General features: G+C 41.1%; 1 protein-coding gene across 1 annotated transcript; it reads left to right on the top strand.

The window, feature by feature from the left end:
• The first annotated feature begins 5,811 nt into the window (after positions 1–5,811).
• LOC134571386 (interferon-induced very large GTPase 1-like) lies at positions 5,812–13,771 on the top strand. Its single transcript, XM_063429588.1, has 2 exons — positions 5,812–10,509; positions 12,410–13,771. Exons 1-2 carry the CDS (start codon positions 5,827–5,829, stop codon positions 13,769–13,771), a joined length of 6,045 nt encoding a protein of 2,014 aa, XP_063285658.1. The 5' UTR covers positions 5,812–5,826.
• Positions 13,772–27,935: the final 14,164 nt, after the last annotated feature.

The following is a 27,935-nucleotide window of genomic DNA, read 5'->3' as shown; positions in this document are numbered from 1 at the left end:
TGAGAGGCAGGAAAGGTAAGTATAAATATCCTAGCCTTAATTCTGATTGGATAACTTCCAATCAGAATTAACAAACACACGTGGGGGGTATCTATACCCCCCACTGTGATTTTTGTACTGTCGCTTTAACGCCGGGTCACGTGAGTGACCCTGGCGTACTGATATGGGTGCCGGCTCCCAGTGTGCAGCGTTAGACATGCTGCCGCTGGGGGAAGGGGGAGGAGAGGACGCGAGCGGCGTGTCAAGAGGAGAGGACGCCGCTCGCCGAACAGTAAGAGGAGGGGGGACCGCGGGCGGCGATGGACCGAGGGTGAGTGCTGCGAGCGGATTGCAGCCTCCCCTCACCGCTGCCCGCGGAGCCCTGACATAACCCCCCCTCGAGGGCCGCCCGGAGGGCGGGAAGCCGTAGGCTTCAAAGGAAACCGCGCATGAAAGGAGCGGATCAAAGAGGGCGCGTCCAAGTCAGAGACAGAAACCCACGACCGCTCCTCCGGGCCGTAACCCTTCCAATCAACCAGATACTGCAACCGACCTCGAGATAAACGAGAATCAAGGAGAGCAGCCACCTCATATACGTCACTAGAGACCGCGCGGAGGGCATCGGGAACGCCTGAGAGACCCAGAGAACCGATTACAGAGCAAGGGCTTCAAAAGGGAGGTGTGAAAGGTGTTAGGTATGCGCATGGAAGGGGGCAAGGCCAGGGAGTAGGATACAGGATTCACCCTACGCAACACTTTATAGGGACCAAGGAACTTGGGCGCGAACTTCATCGAGGGAACCCTAAGGCGGAGATTCCTAGAGGACAACCAAACCCTATCACCCGGAGCATAAGAAGGAGCCGCACACCTGCGACGATCAGCAAATCTCTTTTGAGTAGCAGTAGCACGACAAAGAGCAGCATGGACCTGATTCCGTAAGGAGGCGAGGTGCTCGTCCAAAGCGGGCATTCCCTTGTCGGAGAACACACCGGGAAGGACAGCGGGTTGGAACCCATAAGCCACCATAAAAGGACTTACGCCAGTAGAAGAATGAGACACAGTGTTCCTGGCAAACTCAGCCCAGGGAAGAAGATGGGACCAGTTGTCCTGGTGTGCATTCGTAAAACAGCGTAAATACAACTCCACAGACTGATTTGCTCATTCGGCAGCTCCATTAGATTGCAGATGATAGGAGGAAGTAAACGATAAGGAGACCCCCATCTCAGCACAAAAGCCTCTCCAAAACCGAGAGACAAACTGAGGGCCCGTGTCAGATACGATATCTTGTGGTATACCATGCAAGCGGAACACTTCTTTGGCAAACACCTGAGCCAACTGAACCGCAGAAGGTAGCTTCCTAAGCGGAATGAAGTGCGCCATTTTGGAGAACCTATCCGTTACAGTCAAAATTACTGTCTGCCCATCAGATGAAGGAAGATCCACAATGAAGTCCATGGATAAGTGTGTCCATGGTTTCTTGGGTACAGATAGGGGCATAAGGAGTCCCAGGGGTTTAACATTAGGGGACTTACACTGTGTACAGACACGGGGGGCAAACAGTAAGAGGAGGGGGGACCGCGGGCAGCGATGGACCGAGGGTGAGTGCTGCGAGCGGATTGCAGCCTCCCCTCACCGCTGCCCGCGGAGCCCTGACAGGTCCCTTTCCTTCATTTTCATCTGTAAATACCGAACAAAAATATTCATTGAGGCAGTCAGCTAGACCTTTATCCTCATCTACATACCTTCCTTCTTTTGTTTTTAATCTAACTAATCCTTGTTTTACTTTTCTTTTCTCATTTATGTATCTAAAAAAAGTTTTGTCCCCCTTTTGTACTGACTGTGCTATTTTCTCTTCTGTGTGTGATTTGGAAGCTCTTATAACTTGCTTAGCCTCTTTCTGCCTAATCTTATATATCATTCTGTCTTCCTCACTCTGGGTTTTTTTATAATTACTAAATGCTAACTTTTTGTTTTTTACTATTTTGGCCACATCTGCGGAAAATACATTCTCTTTCTAATATTCTAAATGCTGTTAGGGAAATCTGTCATATAATGAAGTTAATGGAGTTAATGAGAAATTTTAATAAGGGTTTTCATAATTCTATAACAGCGTTACTTACCTCCCTCATGCTGAGCAGTTTTTCTCTCTGTGCACGGCCCGACAGCTCCATGTAGCCACACAGCATAGCCCATGTAAAAAATAGGCATACTTCGAATCGAATTGATCTACCGCATTCACCAGCATCCCCCCGCTGCACTCTGCTGGTAGAACTTAGAATGTTGCCCGCCCTAAGGGCGCATTCTTATATAGGATTGCTGAAAGACGTCACGCCACCTTTTAAAGGTACCACATCATCTAGGCGATCCTATGCTGGTTTGAGTCGCAATGATGACGGGGACCAATCAGGAAACAGGTAAGCCTATTTAAGGCTTGTTTAAGCCTCTATTCATTGCCCTATCGTGGTTACTGTTTAGATCTTCACTTTGTGCCCCTAGTGATTCCCTTGTTATTTCCTGTGTTTGACCTCGGCTTTGTATTTGACTTCTGATTTCTGGTATACTGACCCGGCTTCGTATTTACTCTGAGTATTTCTGTAATCCTGACCCTGGCTTATCTTGACCTGGTTTCTTGCTGTATTAATACGTTAAGTCAGGCCACTCTTAGGCTCGGTAATACGTCTTTTTGATCCTCCTTTTGTGGGTTTCCACTTTCCTGCGTGTTGGGGTATGACTACCATGACACACACTCATTGAAGCACACACATCGACTCATATACACACTGACACACATACAGTGACTCATACACTGACACACACACACAGACCCAGTGGCCCACATTCACACCCACTGGCACAAACAGTGTCCAATGCAAGCACACACACATAGACACATACAAACATACTGTCACACACAATAATCCATACATACACATTGACACAGACAATGATCCATACAAACACAATGACCCACACAGTGACAAATGCAAACACACTGACACACAGTGACTCATATACATTTACTGACACAAACAGTGACCCATACATGCACACTGACACACACATCACACTTTCACTAAAGAGACACTGTAGTCACCAGAACAACTACAGCTTAATGTAGTGGTTCTGGTGTCTATAGCCTGTCTCTGCAGGCTTTCCAATTTAAACGCTGCCTCTTCAGAGAAAATGCTGTTCTTAAATTGCTGCCTCGTCACACCTCTAGGAGCACCCACTCAGACGGCCACTAAAAGGTTCTTCCTAGTCCAATATTGCACAATGTACAGCACTGGCTTTCAGCTTCTTCAACTTCTTCATGGAGGTGCTGAAAATTCCCTATAGAGATGCATTGTTTCACTGCATCGTTATGAGGAGATACTGATTGGCACAATGCAGCATTTTGATGCAATATAGTGTCAGGAATACATTTTTGTATTACAGGAATATAGTGTTCCTTTAAGCAGTTCCTTACTGCCTGGAAGCCTCACTGTGCCGGGACACATTTGCTGTTCTCCATTCCCACATGCCTGTACTACACTTGCTCAAATGTTGGCCACCGGGATATGACATAATTATGTATTCCAGCAGCTTTTAGCTCTGAGGTGTAGAAGATAATATTTTTTAAAATATTTTTTTTTTTTTTTTTAAAACAAGAAACATAATGGTAGTGACGGCGAGCCCAACAGGAACGTTCACTCACAACTCAGAGGGAGCACAGGCACCAGACAGGGTGATCTTCTGATCTCCCTGTCGCTTCTGTAGTGGGTGCATTAGGGTTTTCCTGGGCACAACTGGCAACCCCATGCACATGCCTATGGTTACGGGTAAGATTAGAATAGGCTTATAGTTACGAGTTAGTGTAAGCATATGATCATGGGGAGAGGCGTGTGTTGTAGGATTAGGGGTTGGGTTGTTATAAAGGTAGAATTAACTACCAAAAATTAATTTAGAACCTTGACATATAAGTTATTTAGCAATCAGAATTGATACATGCATTTTATAAGCAATATTGTGAAAAACATTTTTTTAAATTTCTTTACCTCATAGAGATCATTTTAGCATTTTATTGGCATTTTGCCACATATGTGTACTTCCAAACGTTTTCTTACAAGAAAATTCTAGGTCTTGTTTTGGTTCAGACGTTGCATAATTGCCTACTTAAGAAAGCATGTGTAATGTGTGTTGTAACCAAAAAATAACATGGATTTAATGTGATTAAGCGCTTCAATTAAATAAATTATTGAAAAGTATAGCAGCTCTAAAACACACGGGAGGGAATACCTTCCATCCCTCACCCTTCTTACAAATAAAGAAAACAATTTACCTTGTAAGAGGAGAGCTAGAAATATTATCTTACATGCAATAATTTGCTTACCCCTGATATTTCAATATGCAGGTCTTGATGCTGTTTAACATGAAAGAAATAAACATTAAGCAACACTAGTGCAGATGGTATTAAACAAAGTGCAAATGTGCAGACAAAGATAGTGTCAGGATTATAGTTGATTCAGCACGCAAAATAGTATCACACCTAGGACTAAGGATAACGTATAACCGGACCTTAGAATGGCCAGACTTAACATACCCGAGAATAGTCAAAATACTTGTCAATGTCAGGGACACAGAATGAGACACAACGATGAAGGAAAGCCAAAAGTCAAATACCAGAAAAACGCAATCAGGAACACACTCTCGGATAACCAGCTAGTGGAAACCACAACAGGGCACTGACCAAAAGGTAATTGTCTGTTGTCTGTCTCTGGCCTCTGAACCCAAAACGTGCGTGCGCGTCTATGACGTGACGCTGCACGCACGTTGGCACCATCTTTAATGTGGGCGAAGGTAAGTTTCCTATTAAAACCGGAACCGCAGTGGCCGACGTCTCTAGGAACACCGTACTCACTGGGGACCTGGAATGGAAGGAGGTCGGGCAGCGGTTTGCCATGACCAAGGTAAGTATAGTATATATCTGTCGGCGTAGCCGCTATGATTAAGTGCAGCCACACCGGCAGAATAATGGGGAGCCATGACAGATAGGTGGTTAGTCTCACAATATTCAGAGCCTAGATAATAAGGCTCAATAATAACGCTTTTATAGCCAGCACCTCTTCAGATGGATTCCATTCTCAAAATAAGCAGAGACAAAAAAAAAGGGCTTGTGGTGTAATATATCAACATAGACAAGGAATTAAATTAATATAAGAGACTCTCACCTTGCTTAGAGCCCTGTTATGCCTTGGCTCTACGGTAGAACCTGGAGCAAGACAGACTACCAGTAGTGCTAAGGTCAAATATTTATTGTATATGCACTTATCCAGTCCTGATAGTCAAATCTCTTCTAACCATAATGTGTTTCGCTAGTTAAAGCTTCTTCAGTTGGTAATAATGTAATCCAGGTTCAAGTGCCCTTTTAAAATGCTCACACCCAATCAACTTCCAAGATCACGTGATCGTCTCAGCCCTTACTCATGTCCATAGTGTAACATCATCATTACCAGCCGAAAATTATGTAAGCCTCCATTCTCAGCTTCCACATGATGTATACAGTCGGTTGCGTCCACCGGAAGTGACGGGTCAACTACCTTAGGGGTTGCTGTAATCTCTCCATAATACCCTCCCTCAAAGGGGAGTGAGAAGATGTGTGTTGTTTTTGAAAGCATTATATATTTAGTAGCATACTAAAATGTTTACACAATTTTTACACAGAGCAACAAATGTTATTTATTAGAAAATAGCAAATATATCAGAAAAATAAATAATTTTGGCAGCATTTAAATATGAACTTCCATGTTTATCACATGTGGAAACAAATATTTGCTTATTTTTATAGATAAAAGAGAAGCATTTGGTGAAATGTTGTCAGAGCTGAAAATGGAGATACACAGAACCTCAAAACTCCGACTTAAGGACATCCTCGATGTTGGATGTGAGAGTGTAAAGAACGTGGACCTTCAGTCGTTAGAAGACGTACCCTGGCACTTCCTACAGAAACTCATGGCACTTAATGTAATGGCAAGGGACACACAATTTGACCAAAAAAATGTTAATAATGAAGGGGATGAAAATGGAGATCAAGATCCATATTCAGATTTTCTACCTATTACTGAAACAAACACAGCCAGTATCCACCCCCTGGATGTTCTATGTGCTGTCCTGCATTGTTCAGATCATTTTCTACAACAGGAAATTGTAACCAAGATGTCCATGTGCCAGTTTGCTGTCCCTCTTCTGCTCCCTACTGGGGATGGCTCTAACTGCACCTTCATGCTATGGGCAATGAGAGACATTGTGAAGAGATGGGGAACGCAATCATCAGAAGGCAGCACAGGATTTGTGGAAGAAAATTTGGTGACAATCAAGATGCCGACCTTCTCATTTGTCAGACTCGGAGAATTTCACTTTTCAAAATCTAAAATCCTAAATAGTATTCTCAGTCCAGCCCATAATGCTCATGAATTCTTTGTGCATCGAGACATGGAGAGTGCAAATGTTCCTCGGAAAATATCTGATGCATTGGTGGAAATATCCTGGTATTTTCCAAAACAAAATGATAATATATTCCCGGGTCCTATTGCTGTGACCAATCTGCGTGGAGATCTGAAATCTAACCTGAAACAGTTCAGACTTTTAACGAGCATTTCATCAGCTGTATTTATATTTACTGAGAAAATAACTGAAAGAGAATTCAATATGTTAGCAGATCTCGGGGGAACAGACACAAGTTATTATTTCATCATCGACAATGCACCCAACAAAGAGGATAAAAGAAAGACAGCCAAATATCTGAACCAGTTATTTCCAATACTAAAACTAGACAAATCACACGTCTTAGTAAAAAGCAGTCAATCAAATGCTGCAAAGTTAAGCCTAAGGCTACAAAATATTATTGCAAATCTTACAAATAACCCTGAAAAAATTACTGATTTGGAGAATATGGCACTTAGGGCGGCTGAATTCAAGATACACATAGACGAGAGTTCAGAAGAATGTCAGAAAGCAAAGAAACATGCGCTGGAAATCACTGCGGGAATAAAAGATGTAACACAGTGGAAGAAGGAAACAATGAGACTGCAGGGAAATCTATGGAAGAAGATATCACGAGTAGAAAAAGAAATGTGTAGAAGGAAATACCAAGGTGTGAAAGATTCTGAAAGCTACCAATCAGAACTTAAAGAAAAACTGTTAAATTACCGCAGGGAACAGAGTCAGTACAAGATGACGGATTCTTTGATCAAGTTTTCTTCTGCCATCACCACCTTATCTCAGGTGGAGAAAAATTATTTTGTGAAATGGATGAAATGTTACCTCGATGCTATTGGAAGAGATAACCTGGCTAAACTTCGTGCACAATACAAGAATAACTTGAAAAATATGTCACCAAATGAAGTAAAGGAATTAAACCAGCAAACATCTGAAAGTTCTTTGGGAATTGAACATTTCCTGCGTGAATTAGGGCAGTTTTATGAATCAGAATGTGCAATTCTTAAAGAAGGAGACAGTAAAACAGACCAGAGACAATTCAGTCATCTCCCGGGAATAGCTGCTGATCTCCTGCTGGATGGGTTCCCACTGGAGCTGATCGATGGAGAAGCATCTAATATTCCTCTGCGGTGGATAACTGATGTCCTGACAGAGCTGGACACCAAGACAGGAGGACAATGCAGAATGAGAGTCATCACTGTGCTGGGAGTTCAGAGTACAGGGAAATCCACCCTTCTGAACACCATGTTTGGTTTGCAGTTCCCGGTGGCCAGTGGACAATGCACACGAGGGGCTTTCATGACACTAATTAATGTGAAAGAAGACTTCCATGAAGATCTGGGCTGTGACTTTATACTGGTGATTGACACTGAAGGTTTAAAAAATTCTGTATCAATTTCTGATGATCAAAATTATGAAAATGACAATGAGCTGGCAACACTTGCGGTTGGGTTAAGCGATATCGCCATAATTAACATGGCCATGGAAAGCACAGCGGAAATGAAGGATATTCTACAGATTGTGGTCCACGCATTTATAAGGATGACAAAAGCAGGAAAGAAACCCAACTGCCAGTTTGCTCATCAGAATGTGAGTGACGTGTCGGCTCCTGATAACACTTTGATTGAAAGAATAAAACTAATGGAAGAACTAAATAAAATGACTGAAAAAGCAGCAAAAATGGAGAGTAATAGAGCTAAATCTTTCTCTGATATCATTGAGTATAATCTCGAGGAGCACAGCTGGTATATCCCCAGTCTCTGGCACGGGGTACCACCCATGGCTTCAGTAAATTCTGGGTACAGCGAAAATATTTTCAAATTCAAACAATATTTGTTCGACTTTATGAAAAAAAACAAATCAAACAAAATGTCGCAGCCACAAGATATCGCAACATTTGTTAAATGGTTAAACAACCTGTGGAAGGAAGTCAAACATGAGAAGTTTCTCTTCAGTTTTAGAAACATTCTCGTCGCTGAAGCTTATGACAACCTCACAAAAAAATATTGTGAGTTAGAGTGGGATTTCCGGAAAGAAATACAGAAATGGATGAATGAGACAGAAAATCTTATCAAGAACCTGCCGATCGATGATCTAGATAACCAATTAGCTACAAACATAAAACCTGAAATGGGAGAGTTACTAGATAGGGAGGAACAGAAAATGCACGATTTGTTAGAAACCTACTTTAAAAATGGCTGTGAAAACCCAACGCTCACACAGCAGTACGAAAGCCAGTACTTATTTGGAATAAAAGGTCTCAGAATGAATATTGAAACTTCTCTTTCACAAAAATGTTTGGAAGTTATACAAATACAAAAAGGAAAGCAGGAAATACAACTTATTAAAAGCATGTACATCAATATAATTGAGGTCAAGGTGAACATACTTTTGGAAAACTGTAAAAAAAAGCATGGTTTAAGCCCCAAGGAGGCAATACAGGAATGTGAAGCAATATTTGATGAAATTATGACAGAATTTCAGTTTCATACATTAGTTAGACACAATGTTGAACAGGAAATGCTGAAGCAACTAAAGACCGAGATGGTGAATAAAGGAAGTTCGATACGTCAGAGATTAGACCATATCATTAATTTAAAAGATGAGGCAGACCTTTTTCACATTTCTGCAGAGCACATTGACTATGATTGGTTGACATTAAAAGAGTTTTCTGAGTTCGAGCAAATAAATTATAAAAATGAGGCAAATGATTTTGCTGCGTCCTTGATTGACAGCTGTCATTACTTTGTCACCCAAAAAGTTATCACAAAAGAAGATTACAATGAAATCTACTGCAGGGATTTATTGAATATGATCAATGAAAGGTTAACGCCATCTGCTGCTGAGAAGCTTTGCACTAAAACCTTGTTTGAGTTGGACCTGAAGCTTCATATCCTGGGGAAAGCAGTGGTGCAATTTCAGAAGATGCACAATGACTTTATACAAGAAAATGATCCGAAACACATGCTCATCAATCTAAAAGCTCGCTACTCTTCCTGTTTTAACAATATATTGCAGCAACAAAATGCCTCTAAAGATTGTGCAAAACACTTCTGTGAATCGTGTCTGAAGCCGGCAATTATTGAATACATCAATAAAAACCTAGGTGGAGAGATGGTGGATGACATGCTGGATAGCGATGACTCCTCAAAGTATAAAAGTCGCAGTATCTTCCAATACCACGTCCTCAAGGAATTACTAGAAAAGAATGACTTCAAGCTGTATCTAGAATATATTCACAGATATGAGAGCTTTGCCAGAATATTGATTTCAGAGAACATATCAATTAAATATGAAAACTTTACCCACTTCGAAAAAATAATTGCCAAAATTGTCTCTTCGATCTACAAAAAAATCAGGAAGGCTCTTAAGAATCCAACTGCTTTAGAATGTTCAAATCTGGAAGAATTTTTAGGTCATGTATGCAAGGAATTAAATAAAGAGCTGGTGATTTCACCGAATGATGTAAAAACAACATTGTTCAAAAATGAAGATTGTAAGAATGTTCTCCAATTTTCTAATGACATTGATGAGTTTTTAGCAAAAATGGAAGGGCAAATAATTACAGACTTAAAAGATTTGAATACAGATGCTTTTCTTTCCAACCCCACCCAAAATGCTGAGGAGGTTCTCTTTAAACGTGTGGTCGGATGTGGGAAACAATGTCCATTCTGTAAGGTCCCATGTGAGGCTGGAGGTGATGATCATGATACACATCGGGCATCTGTCCATCGTCCAAAAGGACTAGCAAGACACAAATGGGTGGGTCGCAATGTCTTGTGCAATGCCACATGCTCTGCTGATATAATTACCAAAAAAAAATTTAAGAACAGTGAGACAAAGGGAGAATTCCGCTTTTACAGTGATTATCAGAAAATCTATCCTGATTGGGAAATAGAACATGAAACGAGTTCTGCTGCCTACTGGAAGTTTGTCTTCAAAGAGTTTAACAGTCAGTTTGCAGAGGAGTACGGAGCTAAACCCGCTCATATTTTGGAAGAATGGAAAAACATTACTCGAGAGGAGGCTCTGGAAAGCTTGAAGGAAATGTATAAAGTAAAGTGAGAAACAAAATAAAATGTTAATGTAAGTAGGTTAAACAGTCACTACCATGGTGGTTTTACTTTTATAGCCCTGTGTTGACTTTTCTAAATATGAAAATGTGGCATTAAATGTCTCATTTTAATCAATGAAATATAATCTCTGTGCAGTGGCCTTAGTTATCACTTTATAATTGTTTTCAAACTTTTTTATTGTTATTGTTAGTTAGAACTGGTAAAAACTACATTAGCAATGCTTAAAGCGGCACTGTCATGCCGAACGTACCTTTCCCCAATCGATTCCTCTTCTCCCCCTCTCTCAGGATCTGTTCTTCTTTTCTTCCTGTCTGCTATAGTTTTCTTTAAATCTTAAGAAAAAGTAGGGGCTATTTCTCTTCTGGAGGTTTCCTACGCAGTGACCAGCTCTGACCAGCGGAGGAGCAAAGTGTGCTTCGTTTCTGGTGGTCACAGCAATTTTCCCATGATCCTTAGCTTTCCTCCCTGTTCCCACGATGCCTCCTGTCAGTATTGCCGAACGTCCTGTCACAGACAGAACGCCGGCAAAATTGCCGAATTGCGTTCTAACAGTTTCTCCATTCGTGTTAGAACGCAATTCGGGACTTTGTTCGGATCGGAATTTTATTGGAATGAATGAAGCTCCGATCCTATTCATTGCCGCGGCTGCATCTTGCAGCCACTTAGTAGATAACGCCCTAATTCCCACGGTATCAGGGAGCTATCTACTAAAAGGCTAAAAGACCTAAATTGGTCTTTCAGCCACATTTACTAACACTAAGTAAAGATTATTTAGTATTAGTAAATGATCTGCCCCTACTCGCTATACCGCGAGCAGGGGCATGTCTAGTAAGCAGTGAGCAGCCTGTGGCTGCTCACTGTAGAAAAAAAAAAGACACACACACAAAAAAAAAAACTATTGGCCCCCACCCCTGTGCGACGGGTGGGGGCCATAAATTTCAATGGGGGGGACCTACTGTGGGGGGCATAAATTACAATGGGTGTGGGCCATAAATTACAATGGGGGGACCTACTGTCCTCCCCCCCTGGCCCCCACCCTTTAGCGGTGGGTGGGGGCCATAAAGATATTGAGGGGGGACCTACTGTCCTCCCCCCTCCGGCCCCCACCCCTGCGAGATGGGGGCCATAAATTACAATGGGGGGGACCTACTGTCCTCCCCCCTGCCCTCCCCTGCGCGGTGGGTGGGGGCCATAAATTACAATGGGGAAGGACCTACTGTCCTCCCCTCTAGTCCCCACCCCGTGCTGTGGGTGGGGGCCATAAATTACAATGGGGGTACCTACTGTCCTCCCCCCCGCCCCCACTCCCGTGATGGGTGGGGGCCCTAAGACAAATTCCCCTCTCCCCTCCATCAAAGGTGACTAGGGGTCCCTAAGCCCCTAGTCACTCCCCCCACCCAGATACAAAGTTACCCCCTACCTACTCCCCTCACCCTAAAGAATAGTGAGAGGGGAATAAAATAACTAACCTGTAAATAAAAATTAAACTTACCATTTGACGTCTTATTTTTTCTAAAATCTGAATTTTTCAGCCCCCAAAAAGGCCAAATAAAAAACCATCATACCCGTCGAACTTGAAATAAAATAAAAAACCCGAGGGGAAAAAAAAAATCCAGACGAAAAAGAAAAAACCTGAGCGCAAAAAAAATAATCTATCTTCACCCATGGAGGTGTAGCAGTACTTACCCTCTCCAGGGGCCGGCCGGGGTCCTCTCTTCTCGCCGCGCGCGGCTCATCCAACGACGAGATCAGTCAGGCGGGCAGTGCGTCTCGGGCGCGCTCTTAAAGGGACAGTGGGAGACAAAATTAGAATCAGTCTAATATATAGCCTGGAATTAAAAGGCTTTACTGAGTTTGAACAGAAAAATTATACCATTGAGGCAAATGATTTTGCATCTTCCTTGATTGACAGCTGTCATGATTTTGTTACCCAAAAAGTTATTATAAGAGAAGATTACAATGAAATCTACTGCAGGGATTTGCTAAAATTGGTCAATGAAAAGCTAACATCATCTGCTGCTGAGAAGCTTTGCACTAAACCCTTGTTTGAGCTGGACCTGAAGCTTCATATCCTGAGTAAGGCGGCTGTGCAATTTGAGAAGATGCACAATGACTTTATACAAGAAAATGACCCAAAACACATTCTCGGCAATCTGAAATTACATTACTTTTCCTGTTTTAACAATATATTGCAGCAACAAAATGCCTCTAAAGATTGTGCAAAACGCTTCTGTGAATCATGTCTGAAGCCGGCAATTATTGAATACATCAATAAAAACCTTAGTGGAGAGATGGTGGATGACATGCTGGACAGCGATGACTCATCAAAGTATAAAAGTCGCAGTATCTTCCAATACCACGTCCTCAAGGAATTACTAGAAAAGAATGACTTCAAGCTGTATCTAGAATATATTCACAGATATGAGAGCTTTGCCAGAAAATGGATTTCAGAAAACATATCAATTAAATATGAAAACTTTACCCACCTCGAAAAAATAATTGCCAAAATTGTCTCTTCGATCTACAAAAAAATCAGGAAGGCTCTTAAAAATCCAACTGCTTTAGAATGTTCAAATCTGGAAGAATTTTTAGGTCAGGTATGCAAGGAATTAAATAAAGAGCTGGTGATTTCACCGAATGATATAAAAACAACAATCTTCAAAAATGAAAATTGCTCAAATGTTCCCCAGTTTTCTAATGACATTGATGAGTTTTTAAAAGAAACGAAAGGACAAATAATTACAGACTTAAAAGATTTGAATACAGAGTCTTTTCTTTCCAATCCCTCCCTAAACGCTGAGGAGGTTCTCTTTAAACGTGTGGTCGGATGTGGGAAACAATGTCCATTCTGTAAGGTCCCATGTGAGGCTGGAGGTGGTGATCATGATACACACAGAGCATCTGTCCATCGCCCAAAGGGACTAGCAAGACACAGATGGGTGGTTCGCAATATCCTGTGCAATGCCACATGCTCTGCTGATATAATTACCAAAAAAAAATTTAAGAACAGTGAGACAAAGGGAGAATTCCGCTTTTACAGTGATTATCAGAAAATCTATCCCGATTGGGAAATAGAACATGAAACGAGTTCTGCTGCCTACTGGAAATTTGTCTTCAAAGAGTTTAACAGTCAGTTTGCAGAGGATTACGGAAGTAAACCCGCTCATATTTTGGAAGAATGGAAAAACATTACTCGAGAAGAGGCTCTGGAAAGCTTGAAGGAAATGTATAAAATAGAGTGAGAAAGAAAAGCAAATGTTAGTGTAAGCAGGTCTAACAGTCACCGTCAGTTATTTTACTTTCATAGTACTTTATTGGCTTTCTGAAATATTGGAAATGACATTAATTGGCTCATTGTAATCAGTGAAATATAATATAATATAAATGTCTACTGCACCACCCTGATCTATTATTTTAGTTACCCAATCAAAAAAATCAGTAAGATTAGTTTGGCATGATCTCCCTGAAAGGGAAACTCCAGTGGCAGGAAAACAATCCCCTGGGAGGGGTTTGTGTTGTTTTGAATGGAGATCCCGTGCTGGGGGTCTGTGCATAAAAGGCTGAGTTTTGGCTGAATAAATCAGTCGTACTCCCAGAACAGTGTGTCGTCCAGTTACTGGGGGGGATAGAGCTATTCACTTCCCAGCGCCTTGTTTCAGTGTTCCTGTATTCACGGATCCAGCGGAGGCGAGTCCTGGTCAGCACTAGTTGTCTGCTACAGTCATGTTTTATTAAAGGAACACTATGGCACTAGGAATACAAATGTGTATTCCTAACGCTTTAGTTTCCTGCTACCTATTTAGATCTCCCCCTCCCTGTGGGAGGGTTTGAAAGGTGAGATTTAGTTGCCCTGATAGTCTCTGCAATGCCAGAGAATAACAGAATGGCAGGCTTGAAACGAGAGACTACTCCTCTGAGATTAGATGATCCGGGCACCTTTACTGTCCCTTTAAGTTTGTTCAGTAAATTGAAATTTTAGATAAGAGACAACTGGAATATTACTAAGATACTAGAATAGTAAGATTTAAAAAAAAAATCAGATTATTAACCATTCCCAGACATGACCCATTGATCAGAAGAAAACAAGTCTCAATTTGTGGTAAGTGAGTTGGAAGAGGCGTTTGTATCAATCTGATCAGTTTTTAGAGTTATTGGATTCTGTTACCAGGGTCAGGTCCAAAATGAGTACCATTAAATTGGGTGATAGTAACAACCCCTGGACGTACTTGGAAACCAGAGTAATCTGAATGTACCTTTCCTGGTTAAATACTTTGTTATTATTATTATTCCCTTCCCAGTGAATCATTGCACAGCCTGGTAAGAGAGCGCATGAAACGTGTTGATTATTTGTATTCTGTACAGTTCCCTCAGTAAGTTCAGCTGTACGAGACACTTTTCATACAGATCGGTATCTAATAAAGTTGGGCACATTGCTTTCCCAGGATCCCTCGCTCAGTGTATTATAACGTCCCAGTGGAGCAGCTGGTTTACAATTAGTGCTGATATAGCACAGGCTGTCTGTACTTGTAAATCACTCTAACTGTCTCTGCATGTGATATCTGTACACGTCCCCACTTGTCTCCCAGAACTGATCCCACTGACACACACTGCTGTGTCAGCATTCTCTACACGTTAACCGTTACTACAGGGCAAGGCTTGAAACAATGTCACAATAAAATCAAGGACGAGAAAGTCCCCTCATACCTTATACATAAACAGAATTCTTTATGGTCAATAAAATCAGCAATTAATTAAAGTTGTTTTTGCTGGCTATTTTGAATATTATTTATTTTTTCATTTATCAGTTCGTTAGGTTTGTTAAACTAAACATCATCAATCTGCAAGGACTGACTGTGACACTCAAACCGAATTCACCAAACCGGTATTTCTATGGAAGAGGATTGAAAATGATCAGTTAATCAATGCTGCTTTAAAACGTGTAAATTCAACAATTCCTGGTTCAGTGAGTAAACAGTAAAATGATATCAGTATAATTTTATATTTAACAGCGGATCGCCAAGCATGTGTGATACATATAAATAATATGAAATCGTCCATCTTCCTGAAAATCCATAAACGTCAACAATTACACAAGAAACGAAAAATAAATAAAACCATCGTCATACAGTATAATAGCAGTATGAAACAGATATCATAGCTCGATTTAAATTAAAAATAAATAGAATTCAGTAAAAATTTGTATATTTCACACTGGGCAAAAAATAAATAAAAAAATGCTATGAATCATACATTCTCAAGCTCAGTGTTGTCCTCTTTACTGGTTATCACGGACTACCTTTGAGTGCGGGATAGTTGTGAGCTCTTTGGGTTAGTGTTCACTATGTGAATCAGTGGGTTAAACTGCTACACGGATCTAATAATTGATCTTAAAAGGTGAGAAGCTATTATGTGCCCCAGTGCTACTCTATTACACTATTAAATCCTTATTTATGTTGTTAATATGTTACCCTCATTGTGATGGCACAGGGTAAGTTTTATCCAGGAGCAGAACTCAAAATTTGGTGGGTCACCACTAGATTTTGTGACACATACACCCACACAAATACAGATTCACATTTACAAATTGGCAGACAGCGACAAATGCCAACACACATTTAGATGTGACACTAATGCCCCAATTCCTGCCAGAAAAATTAAAGGGACACTATAGTCACCAGAACAACTACAGCTTAATGTATAATACACAACTTAATGTATTTTATTCTGGTGAGTATAATAGTTCCCTTCAGGCATTTTCATGCAAACAATGCGTTTTCTGAGATAATGCAGTGTTTAAATTGCCCCTATGGACACCTCCAAGTGGTCACTCCTTAGATGGCCACTGGAGGTGCTTCCTGGCTCAGTGCTGCACAGTAGGCAGTATTGCCGTTCAGCATCTCAACGCTCTGCATGGGGATGCTGAATTTTCCTCATAGAGATGTATTGATTCCATGAATCTCTATGAGGAGGTGCTGATTGGCCAAAATGGTGTTTGGCCCCGCCCCTTGCCGATTTCAGCTAATCCAATGCTAAAGATTGGCAATTCTGATAATGTCACCAAGGACCCGCGTGGCGATGGAAATAAGGTGAGTTTTATTAACTTGTAAGGAGGTTAAGGGGGGGCGCAAGCCACCTAAATGGTGGTTTTAGCACTATAGGGTTAGGAATACAAGTTTGTGTTCCTGACCCTATAGTGTTCCTTTAATTAAATGCCCCCTCCCTCCTGTATGGGTAGCAGGCTTAACAAGTTGTGGCCCTGGCTATTAATATAACAACCTAGATGTGGGAATTTGGGAACAGATTGGGGTTGACCCCTCAGTTAGCAATGCTAGCCTGAGCCCTGGCTTCTCCTGGGGACTGTTTGCAAGGTGCTCTCACCCTGGGGCCGTTAATGGATTTAGCAGTTTATATTTATAAAAAAAATGTATCAAACCTAACACTAACAAGCATCAAAAACATGTAATTAGCACAAAACAGGAAATAGGGGCACCCACCCCTGTTTCATCACATGACTGCTGAATGCTCCCGCAAAGGAGGTTAAAAAGTATAAATATGGTTAAAATGATGACATGGAGAAAGGGCTTACAAATCCAATAAATATATACTCTAACGGATCACCTGGCACCCAAACTGGGTACATCCGTTGATGGATGCTCCTAGTGCTTCAAGGGCTCCAAGCACTCCATATGACACCATAAACACTGAGGACCCCACGTACCGCCGCAGTTTGGTTGGTGTCTTGCCATCTCCTACCCACCCTGGACCTACGACAATGCTCCAGGCTCCAGTGGGTGAACCTCTCTTCCTTCAGAGAGCGAAACAGGAACAAGCTCTTAGAAGAGCTTAGTGATTATAGCCACAGCGTATAGCAATCCCCTGTGTAGATGCAGCCTTTTCCCCCACACATGAGACGAGGCTCTATGTTGAGGGTAAAACAGGAACTCAGCAGTCTGAGGGTTAATTGTCTCTTATATACAGGTTTTTCCCACAAGGCTACCACCCATGTGGACCTTGTGGAACACAGGATACAAAGCTACAAAGCCAATCAAAACAGGTTTGTACAGATAGACAGTCCAAGATAATGTACACAAACCCTCCCCTCTGCCTGTGATACAATTAACAAACACAATGGACTAACTCAATTACCCACAAAACACAGAAAACACCCCAAAACACCACATATCCCCATATACATCCCTGGATAGCCCTGATCTGGGTGAACAATATATACAAAAATCACCCAGATCAGAGCAGAGGTTCAGGAAATTCCTGGAAGTCATATTTGACCGACCCCAAGCATGGCTTTCATGCCCAAAACAGTTCCACAGATTTAGGCTGTGCAGCCGGTCTATCTTCTCCTCTATCCGGGAGATAATTGGCTTAAATGGCTGTGGTAACTTAATTATCTCCAGGCACAGGAAATATCTCTAAGTCAAAACCTGTTACAAAAACCACATAAAAATACATAACTCTTATAATACAATGTTTAACCTATATGTCCAACATATACCCAGATAGCTTGGATCTGAGCGCTCAATATGTCCGAAAAGCGCTCAGATCTCATGAACACAGTTGGATCGCCATGGGGTTAAACAATAGCAAGGGCTGATGGGAGATTGAGGAGGGACAAAGCAGCCAGTTTTAACTGGTCTGGCAGTGTCCCTGGGACAAGGCCCTGCTGGAGAACAATAGGACAGGAAAAAGGGGGAGGGGAAGAGGCACATTTTAGCCTGTCTTTTTGCAAGGCCCATAATCCTGGGGCAAAAGGCTGGCAAACAGGCCCCTCCAAACCCCAGTTGCGATGTTATTTTCGCCACATATACTTACAAAAAACTCACAATATTACAGTTACAACATAATACAATAATAATAACAATAATAAATAAAGAACACTTTTAGGATCATGTGACAAAGAGTTATGGGGTCACTTATGTGGCACAGATACAAAGAAGAAGCCCAAATCCACCAGATATGTCTACATTCTATAAAATCCGACAAGAGCAAGAAAATAAGAAGATAATGCATGAGAAGGTTGATAAAAGTCCTTACTGAGGCTGAAATGTTACTGGAGGTTCCTAATAATATTATTCTGGGAATTTGTCTGTGATGGAACTTGGTTTGCTTTTGATTTGAACTTTGTGGATTCCTGTACTGGTCCTGTGCACCATGTGAAGCATATTCCTGCTCATATGATGAGCGCCATTGCTTTGTATTTTTACATAATGGATTTGACAGTGTCAGAAAAGTGGAAGAACAATTCAAGTGGGAAAATCAGGTCTTTCAAATAAATATTTAAAGGCTTTCATGGTCTATGCTCCCATCAACGGGTATCATTACTTGCTAGCTCCCATCAATCGATATCATTACTAGCTAGCTCCCGTCAATGGGTAATCATTACTAGCTAGCTCCCGTCAATGGGTATCATTACTAGCTAGCTCCCGTCAATGGGTATCATTACAAGCTAGCTCCTGTCAATGGGTATCATTACTAGCTAGCTCCCATCAACGGGTATCATTACTAGCTAGCTCCCATCAATCAATATCATTACTAGCTAGCTCCCGTCAATGGGTATCATTACTAGCTAGCTCCCGTCAATGGGTATCATTACTAGCTAGCTCCCATCAATGGGTATCATTACTAGCTAGCTCCCATCAATCAATATCATTACTAGCTAGCTTCCGTCAATGGGTATCATTACTAGCTAGCTTCCGTCAATGGGTATCATTACTAGCTAGCTCCCGTCAATGGGTATCATTACTAGCTAGCTCCCATCAATCAATATCATTACTAGCTAGCTCCCGTCAATAGGTATAATTACTAGCTAGCTCCCGTCAATGGGTATCATTACTAGATAGCTCCCGTCAATGAGTATCATTACTAGCTAACTCCCATCAATGGGTACAGGGCCGGCCTTAGGCATTTAGACGCCCTGTGCGAAAAATCTTCACAGCGCCCCCTCCCCCCCCCCCCGTCATCCATGTATGCTGTAATGTTTGTGTTGTCTGTGTATGTGATAGTAGGTGTGATGACTGTGTGTGATATGTATGCTATGTGTGATATTTGTAATGGGTGTATTAACAGTGTGTGATATGCGTGTATTGGTTGTATGTGACACACACACACACACAGAGTCAGACGGCCATACACACACACAGGAAGACATCCACACACACACAGGCAGACAGTCATACACACACACACAGACACACAAAGGCAGACAGTCTCACACACAGACACAGACAGTAATACACACAGACACACACAGAGGCATGCACACAGACGCACACAGAGGCAGACAGTCATACACACACACACACACACACGCAGACAGTCATACACACAGACACACACAGGCAGACAGTCATACACACAGACACACAGAGGCAGACAGCCATACACACAGAGGCAGACAGCCATACACACAGGCAGTCATACACACAGAAGCAGTCATACACACAATCACACACACAGAGGCAGACAGTAATACACACAGACACACAGTGGCAGACAGTCATACACACACACACACACACACACAGGCAGACAGTCTCACACACACACACAGACACACACACACACACACAGGCAGACAGTCAGTCATACACACACACACAGACAGTAATACACACACAGAGGCAGACAGTAATACACACACACAGACAGTAATACACACAGGCAGACAGTCATACACACACACACACACAGGCAGACAGTCATACACACACAGACAGTAATACACACAGGCAGAGAGTCACACTCACCTGACAATCACACAGTTACCTGTGGAGTTCATTGTGGAGGCAGTGCAGCTCCTGGTGACTGTTTGGTGGGGAAGCAGGGACTCCTTCCTGCTTCCCCTGCAGCAGTTTTCCGGCGCTTTTAGCTCCGCCCCCGCCACACGGTAAGCTCCGCCCCCGCTGCAAATTAAAAAAAATAAATAAAAAAAAAAATTATTATTTTTTTTTTTTTTTAAATCCCTGTGCGGCCGCACGGCGCCCCCTGCTCCATGGCGCCCTGTGCGGCCGCACAGCTCGCACACCCCTAAGGCCGGCCCTGAATGGGTATCATTACTAGCTAGCACCCGTCAATGGGTATCATTACTAGCTAACTCCCATCAATAGATATCATTACTAGCTAGCTCCAGTCAATGGGTATCATTACTAGCTAGCTCCCATCAATCAATATCATTACTAGCTAGCACCCGTCAGTGGGTATCATTACTAGCTAGCTCCCATCAATAGATATCATTACTAGCTAGCTCCCGTCAATCAATATCATTACTAGCTAGCACCCGTCAGTGGGTATCATTACTAGCTAGCACCCGTCAATGGGTATCATTACTAGCTAACTCCCATCAATAGATATCATTACTAGCTAGCTCCAGTCAATGGGTATCATTACTAGCTAGCTCCCATCAACAGGTATCATTACTAGCTAGCTCCCATCAATCAATATCATTACTAGCTAGCACCCGTCAGTGGGTATCATTACTAGCTAGCTCCCATCAATAGATATCATTACTAGCTAGCTCCCGTCAATCAATATCATTACTAGCTAGCACCCGTCAGTGGGTATCATTACTAGCTAGCTCCCATCAATAGATATCATTACTAGCTAGCTCCCGTCAATGGGCATCATTACTAGCTAGCTCCCATCAATCAATATCATTACTAGCTAGCACCCGTCAGTGGGTATCATTACTAGCTAGCTCCCATCAATAGATATCATTACTAGCTAGCTCCCGTCAATGGGCATCATTACTAGCTAGCTCCCATCAACGGGTATCATTACTAGCTAGCTCCCATCAATCAATATCATTACTAGCTAGCACCCGTCAGTGGGTATCATTACTAGCTAGCTCCCATCAACGGGTATCATTACTAGCTAGCTCCCATCAATCAATATTATTAATAGCTAGCACCCGTCAATGGGTATCATTACTAGCTAGCTTCCATCAACGGGTATCATTACTAGCTAGCTCTCATCAATCAATATCATTACTAGATACTTCCTGTCAATGGGTATCATTCTGTTACCTCCCATCAATAGATATCATTACTAGCTAGCTCCCTTCAATGGGTAAAATTACTAGATAGCTCCCATCAATAGATATCATTACTAGCTAGCTCCCATCAATGGGTATCATTACTAGATAGCTCCCAACAACGGGTATCATTACTAGCTAGCTCCCATCAATGGATATCATTACTAGCTAGCTCCCATCAATCGATAACATTACTAGCTAGCTCCCATCAATGGGTGTCATTACTAACTAGCTCTCATCAATCGATAACATTACTAGCTAGCTCCCATCAATCGATAACATCACTGGCTAGCTCCCATCAGTGGGTATCATTACTAGCTAGCTCCCATCAGTGGGTATCATTACTAGCTAGCTCCCGTCAATGGGTATCATTACTAGCTAGCTCCCATCAGTGGGTATCATTACTAGCTAGCTCCCATCAATCAATATCATTACTAGCTAGCTCCCATCAATCAATATCATTACTAGCTAGCTCCCATCAATCAATATCATTACTAGCTAGCTCCCATCAGTGGGTATCATTACTAGCTAGCTCCCATCAGTGGGTATCATTACTAGCTAGCTCCCATCAGTGGGTATCATTACTAGCTAGCTCCCATCAGTGGGTATCATTACTAGCTAGCTCCTATCAGTGGGTATCATTACTAGCTAGCTCCTATCAGTGGGTATCTGTCACGTATTCATCCGCATATAAAAATGTGATTAATGACAGTTACTGTTCTGACAGGAAAAGTTGTGCCGAGCAACATTACTGTCCTGTCAGGAAAAGCTGTGCCGAGCAGCAATCAAAACCACAGGAGGGTTTGTGCTGAGCTGCAATTATACAAATAGAAACCTGGTAACTGCCTTTGGGTCAAAGGCCGGTTACAGCCTATCAGATCTAGAGGAGGGGTATTTAGGCCCAGTTCTCATCCTGCTCAGTGCCCTGTCGTGGTTTCCCTTGTGGTTGTCTGAGAGTGCGTTCCTGATTCAAGTTTCTTCTGGTTTTCGACTTTGGCTTTGATTTTGACTTCCCTGTATTCTGTATCCCTTACTTCTACGTATCATTACTCGCTAGCTCCCATTAAGGGCATCATTACTAGCTACCTCCCATCAGTGGGGACCATTACTATATAGCTCCAATCCGTGGGTATTATTACTAGATAGCTCCCATCGATAATAATCATTACTAGCTAGCTCCCATCGATAATAATCATTGCTAGCTAGCTCCCATCAATAATAACCATTACTGGCTAGCTCCCATCAATAATAACTATTACTAGCTGTCTCCCATCAATAATAACTATTACTATCTGGCTCCCTTATGCATTTACAATCGCAGCGCACGTAAAATGTGGTGCTGGTACTTTATAGATAATGAGATTAGTTCCATTCCGTGGATATTATTATCATGATATCAAATCACTCCATAAAAATCCCACCTTGATTCATCACTAATATCCCCAGGATCCCGTATCTCCCACCCATGTTATATTTCAGTTACAGATTATATCCCGGTGACTGTTTTCATATCTTGATAAATCAGTAATAACAAGCCCAGACACAGGGCCCAGCTTCTCTGCTGTTGATCAGTGAAAGCATTTATCGTGAAAACAAGAGACAGTGAATTTATAATGAGTCATTTACATACTAACGTGTTCAGAATGCCATTGGATTATTCATAATCATAAAAAAATATTGACTTCAATTTATTCCCTGTGAACTTATGTCTCCTCCTGTATATAACATTCTAACCGCTAAGACAGGCAGCAGAGGACTAATAGGAGATCCATAGAGGTGACATCTACTTTCTGATACATAACATCTAATATCTGATACATAACATCTAATATATAGCATCTAATATCTGAAATATAATATCTAACATCTAATATATAACATCTAATATCTAGCATCTAATATCTGAAATATAATATCTAAAATCTAATATATAACATCTAATATCTAGCATCTAATATCTGAAATATAATATCTAACATCTAATATATAGCATCTAATATCTGATACATAACATCTGATATAGAACATCTAATATCTGATACATAACATCTAATATCTAGCATCTAATATCTGAAATATAATATCTAACATCTAATATCTAGCATCTAATATCTGATACATAACATCTAATATAGAACATCTAATATCTAACATCTAATATCTGAAATATAATATCTAAAATCTAATATATAACATCTGATATAAAACATCTAATATCTGATATAAAACATCCAATATCTGATATATAACATCCAAAATCTGATATATAATATCTACTTTCTGATATATACCAGCAGAGATATAGCTGATATAAGAGCACATAGAGCCGATATAACATGTGTGACGGAGGGCATGTTATAAATCACCGAGAAGATTTCTAAGTGAGTCGTACTGTGTTTGGGAGCTGGTTTCAAGGTAAGTCCTGCAATAACTCAATACATTAACTGTAAATATGGGACTTTGTGTAAATTATGAGGGGGGGGGGGGGGGGAGAATGGGGAAGTGGGTGGGGGGGGGGGGGGTAAACACTCAACCCTGTGACTACAACAGGGGCTTTTAATGAAATATAAGATTCCGGCAATGTTTAAATTAATATGTTCCAATTCTAAGAGGTTGGCAATGTTTTGTGCGCTCTAAAATGGCAGTATAGTATTATCTATAAAATGTTAGCACTATTATTGTGTATTTCTATCAATCTTTATTATAGGAGAGGATGGAGGGTGTAAGATATATCTGAGTTTATTATACTGGTATTTAGAATTCATCAGATTTAACGTTATCTTCAGAAGGCAAATATTAATGAGTGTGGCATGTTCTGCTCCCAGGGATATTTAGAGAACATTCGAAAGAGAAAGAGAGATATTCTCAAGGTAACTCGGCAGATTCTCAGGATAACTCGGCAGATTCTCAGGATAACTCGGCAGATTCTCAGGATAACTCGGCAGATTCTCAGGATAACTCGTCAGATTCTCAGGATAACTCGTCAGATTCTCAGGATAGCTCTGCAAATTCTCAGGATAACTCGGCAGATTCTCAGGATTAATTGGCAGATTCTCATGGTAACTCGGCAGATTCTCAGGATAACTCGGCAGATTCTCAGGATAACTCGTCAGATTCTCAGGATAGCTCTGCAAATTCTCAGGATAACTCGGCAGATTCTCAGGATTAATTGGCAGATTCTCATGGTAACTCGGCAGATTCTCAGGATAACTCGGCAGATTCTCAGGATAACTCGTCAGATTCTCAGGATAGCTCTGCAAATTCTCAGGATAACTCGGCAGATTCTCAGGATTAATTGGCAGATTCTCATGGTAACTCGGCAGATTCTCAGGATAACTCGGCAGATTCTCAGGATAGCTTGGCAGATTCTCAGGATAACTCAGCAGATTCTCAGGATAGCTCTGCAAATTCTCAGGATTAATTGGCAGATTCTCATGGTAACTCAACAGATTATCAGGGTAACTCAGCAGACAATCAGAAATTATCTTGTCAGATTCTCAGGGTAATTCAGCATATTCTCAGGGTAACTAAGCAGATTTTCAGGATAGCTCTGCAAATTCTCAGGATAACTCGGCAAATTCTCAGGATAGCTTGTCAGATTCTCAGGATAACTCGGCAGATTATCAGGGTAACTCAGCAGACTCTCAGAATAACTTGTCAGATTCTCAGGGTAATTTAGCCGATTCTCAGGGTAACTAAGCGGATTCTCAGGATAGCTCAGCAGATTTTTAGGATAGCTCGGCAGATTCTCAGTGTAACTCAGCAGATTCTCTGTGTGAATGGCCATTTAGTCAGGTTGAACAAGCAAATTGTCCCATTATCTGTGTGGATGGGTAAACCAAAGATGATCAGCTATCTGGGAGTTGTGGAGAATTAATGGAAATGAAATTAAATTTGAGATTGTTGGTGAAAATAGTTGATTTAGATAATTTTCCAAATTCAGCAATTTTACTGTTAATTCAGCCCAATTTCCTGTTTGCAAATTGCTTATACAGGTACAATCTGGGATTGCACATTTCTCAATGAATATGAAATGTGATTTGTTTTTTTTATTTAATACGCCGTAGTAGAAATCTCTTCTGGAATACAGGTGACAAGTCTTGACAAATTATGACAGTTATGATAGGCAGTAACTTTATAAAAGCCATTAAAAGGTTAACATGTCTTTATTCTCATAGACTTTAATTGGAACTTCTGTCGATAAATCGTTTCTATAGTTTTTTTTTCCTAACTGTTTAGAATAAATTCTGATTGTAATTAAATCAAGGCCCAAAACGTAGTTAGTTCAGATTCAGAATAGAATTAATCTTTTAGTGAATGTACCCGTAAATCCTTGCTGTCAGAGAATAATGTGTGAATTTCCTTTATTCCGAGGCTCAGACTGTCCGATTGGGCCTTGGCATCATTAATGGCGTTAGCACTGAAATAGCATTAAAAATGTAAAATAATATCCGCTGATCTTGAGAAACACTGTAATCTATGGAATTACAGAGAAATGTATTAAACTGGATAAACTAGAACACGTTTAAATCAACAGAGATAATATTTCTATATTGCTTCATTGCGAGAATTGACTGGAATATTTGCGCCATCAAAGGGAGTTTATCTCAGAGATGAATGGTTAATGTTCGCCCCGGCAGCCATATAATATCATGACTAGTGCAGTCTGATTGAGCACGGCTAGAAGCAGCCCCCAGCGTTTGATGCTAATCTAAAGATTTTTGCCAAATACTGATGGGAACTCAAGCTATCCTGAGTCACTGGGAGAGCCTGGGGACCGATCTCATTCATTAACCGTTTGCAGAACTCGAAATAGCTGAATATTTTTATTATGTTATTTATTAGTGACTAGTTTTGATGCTTTATCTAAAAATGCAGAAAAATATCTCTTCTTCATTGCATTGTAGGAAGTCATCTTCCAGGATTAGGGACAACCCATGTTAGTTAAGCAATATATTTAAATTCAAGATTACCTTCTATCATATCCCACTGGATGAGAGTGATTGGGGCTACAGTGTGCCCAGCGCCCACAAAGATTAAGAGTTTGCTAATTTGGCTACAACATATATTCACAGCGATTCAAGATTTTGCCAAAGTATGGCCATTCAGAAGTGTTGTTTATTTAACAGAACATATAATTTCTATGCATTACCGTATAAATGCATGACAAATAGTGGATCATTCAGTAAAGTGTTTCCCTTTAAACCACAGGTAGTTTGTGGCTCGTTTAACTTCACAGAATTTCTAGATAATATATTTGCAAGGATTTGCTAGTTTCTGCAAATAAATGGACGATATCAGGAGAATGTGAGGAGCTATATTCATGTAGAATATGTTTTCTATTTAACCCCTTAAGGACCAAACTTCTGGAATAAAAGGGAATCATGACATGTCACACATGCCATGTGTCCTTAAGGGGTTAAAATAAGGCATATTCAAAACTTTCCATAATTAAAACAAAGCAAACACGGGTCCTGTTCCTAATACGTACACCGCTGACCCATCACTGTTATGACTTGATTTGTCTGTGGTTTATTAAACGGTCATGTTTACTTTAAAGCCCACTCGCCCGAGCAGGGAGTCCATTGGCTCCCAGGGTGCGTCCGAGGCAGTAGATTTGTCTCTCCGGCTCCGGGGTCATTTTTAGAGTGTGCTTTAAACAAATAGGGTCTGGGATTTTTTGATAAACTAGGAGCTGTGTACACAAAGGAATTACACATTTTAAGAAACAATAGAGGATTTTTAACTGGCCACAATTTATGGTTTGGGTAATAAGGTTTTCAAAGTATTCAGCATTCCATTTATAAACGCTTATGGCGAGGCTATATCTGGCCTCATATCGAGGTGCAGTAAGATATGATGATTACTTTGTGTAGCTCAGCAGTAATTGGTCATTTTATTCTTGAAAGACATGATAGAACTTCCCTGTGAGCTTTCAAAAGCTGCAGCATATTGTTTGTTATGGTAGGATAACAAGAGAGCTTTCGCAAGTACAAACTCAATAACTTGCACTGACAGGGGGTCTGTGACTGCACACAGTGTGCGCTTGTAGCTACTGTAATTCTATTTCTCACTGTTTGCTCTCCAGTTATTAAATACAAATTCAGGGAACTACGTCAGAAGCACATGGACTGTCCCTTTATATATAGAGAGAGATAAAATTAACATTAGGCATTAAATGTAGCACAGATTTTATTAAATTATATGAATTCCCAACACCAAAAATAGTTCTTAAATCTGAAATGCATATTACTGAGTTCCTGAAACAAATTGCAGTTATATAAATATTTATCTGTGACTTTGTACATTTCAGATATCAGATATGGATTCAGCCATAAATGGGAAATGCCTAGTGCTTGCTG

This window comes from Pelobates fuscus, chromosome 8, assembly GCF_036172605.1.
Source record: "Pelobates fuscus isolate aPelFus1 chromosome 8, aPelFus1.pri, whole genome shotgun sequence".
In the NCBI taxonomy this organism is placed as follows: domain Eukaryota; kingdom Metazoa; phylum Chordata; class Amphibia; order Anura; family Pelobatidae; genus Pelobates; species Pelobates fuscus.
Note: the sequence above shows the minus strand (reverse complement) of the source record. Positions and strands in the feature narration are given on the sequence as shown.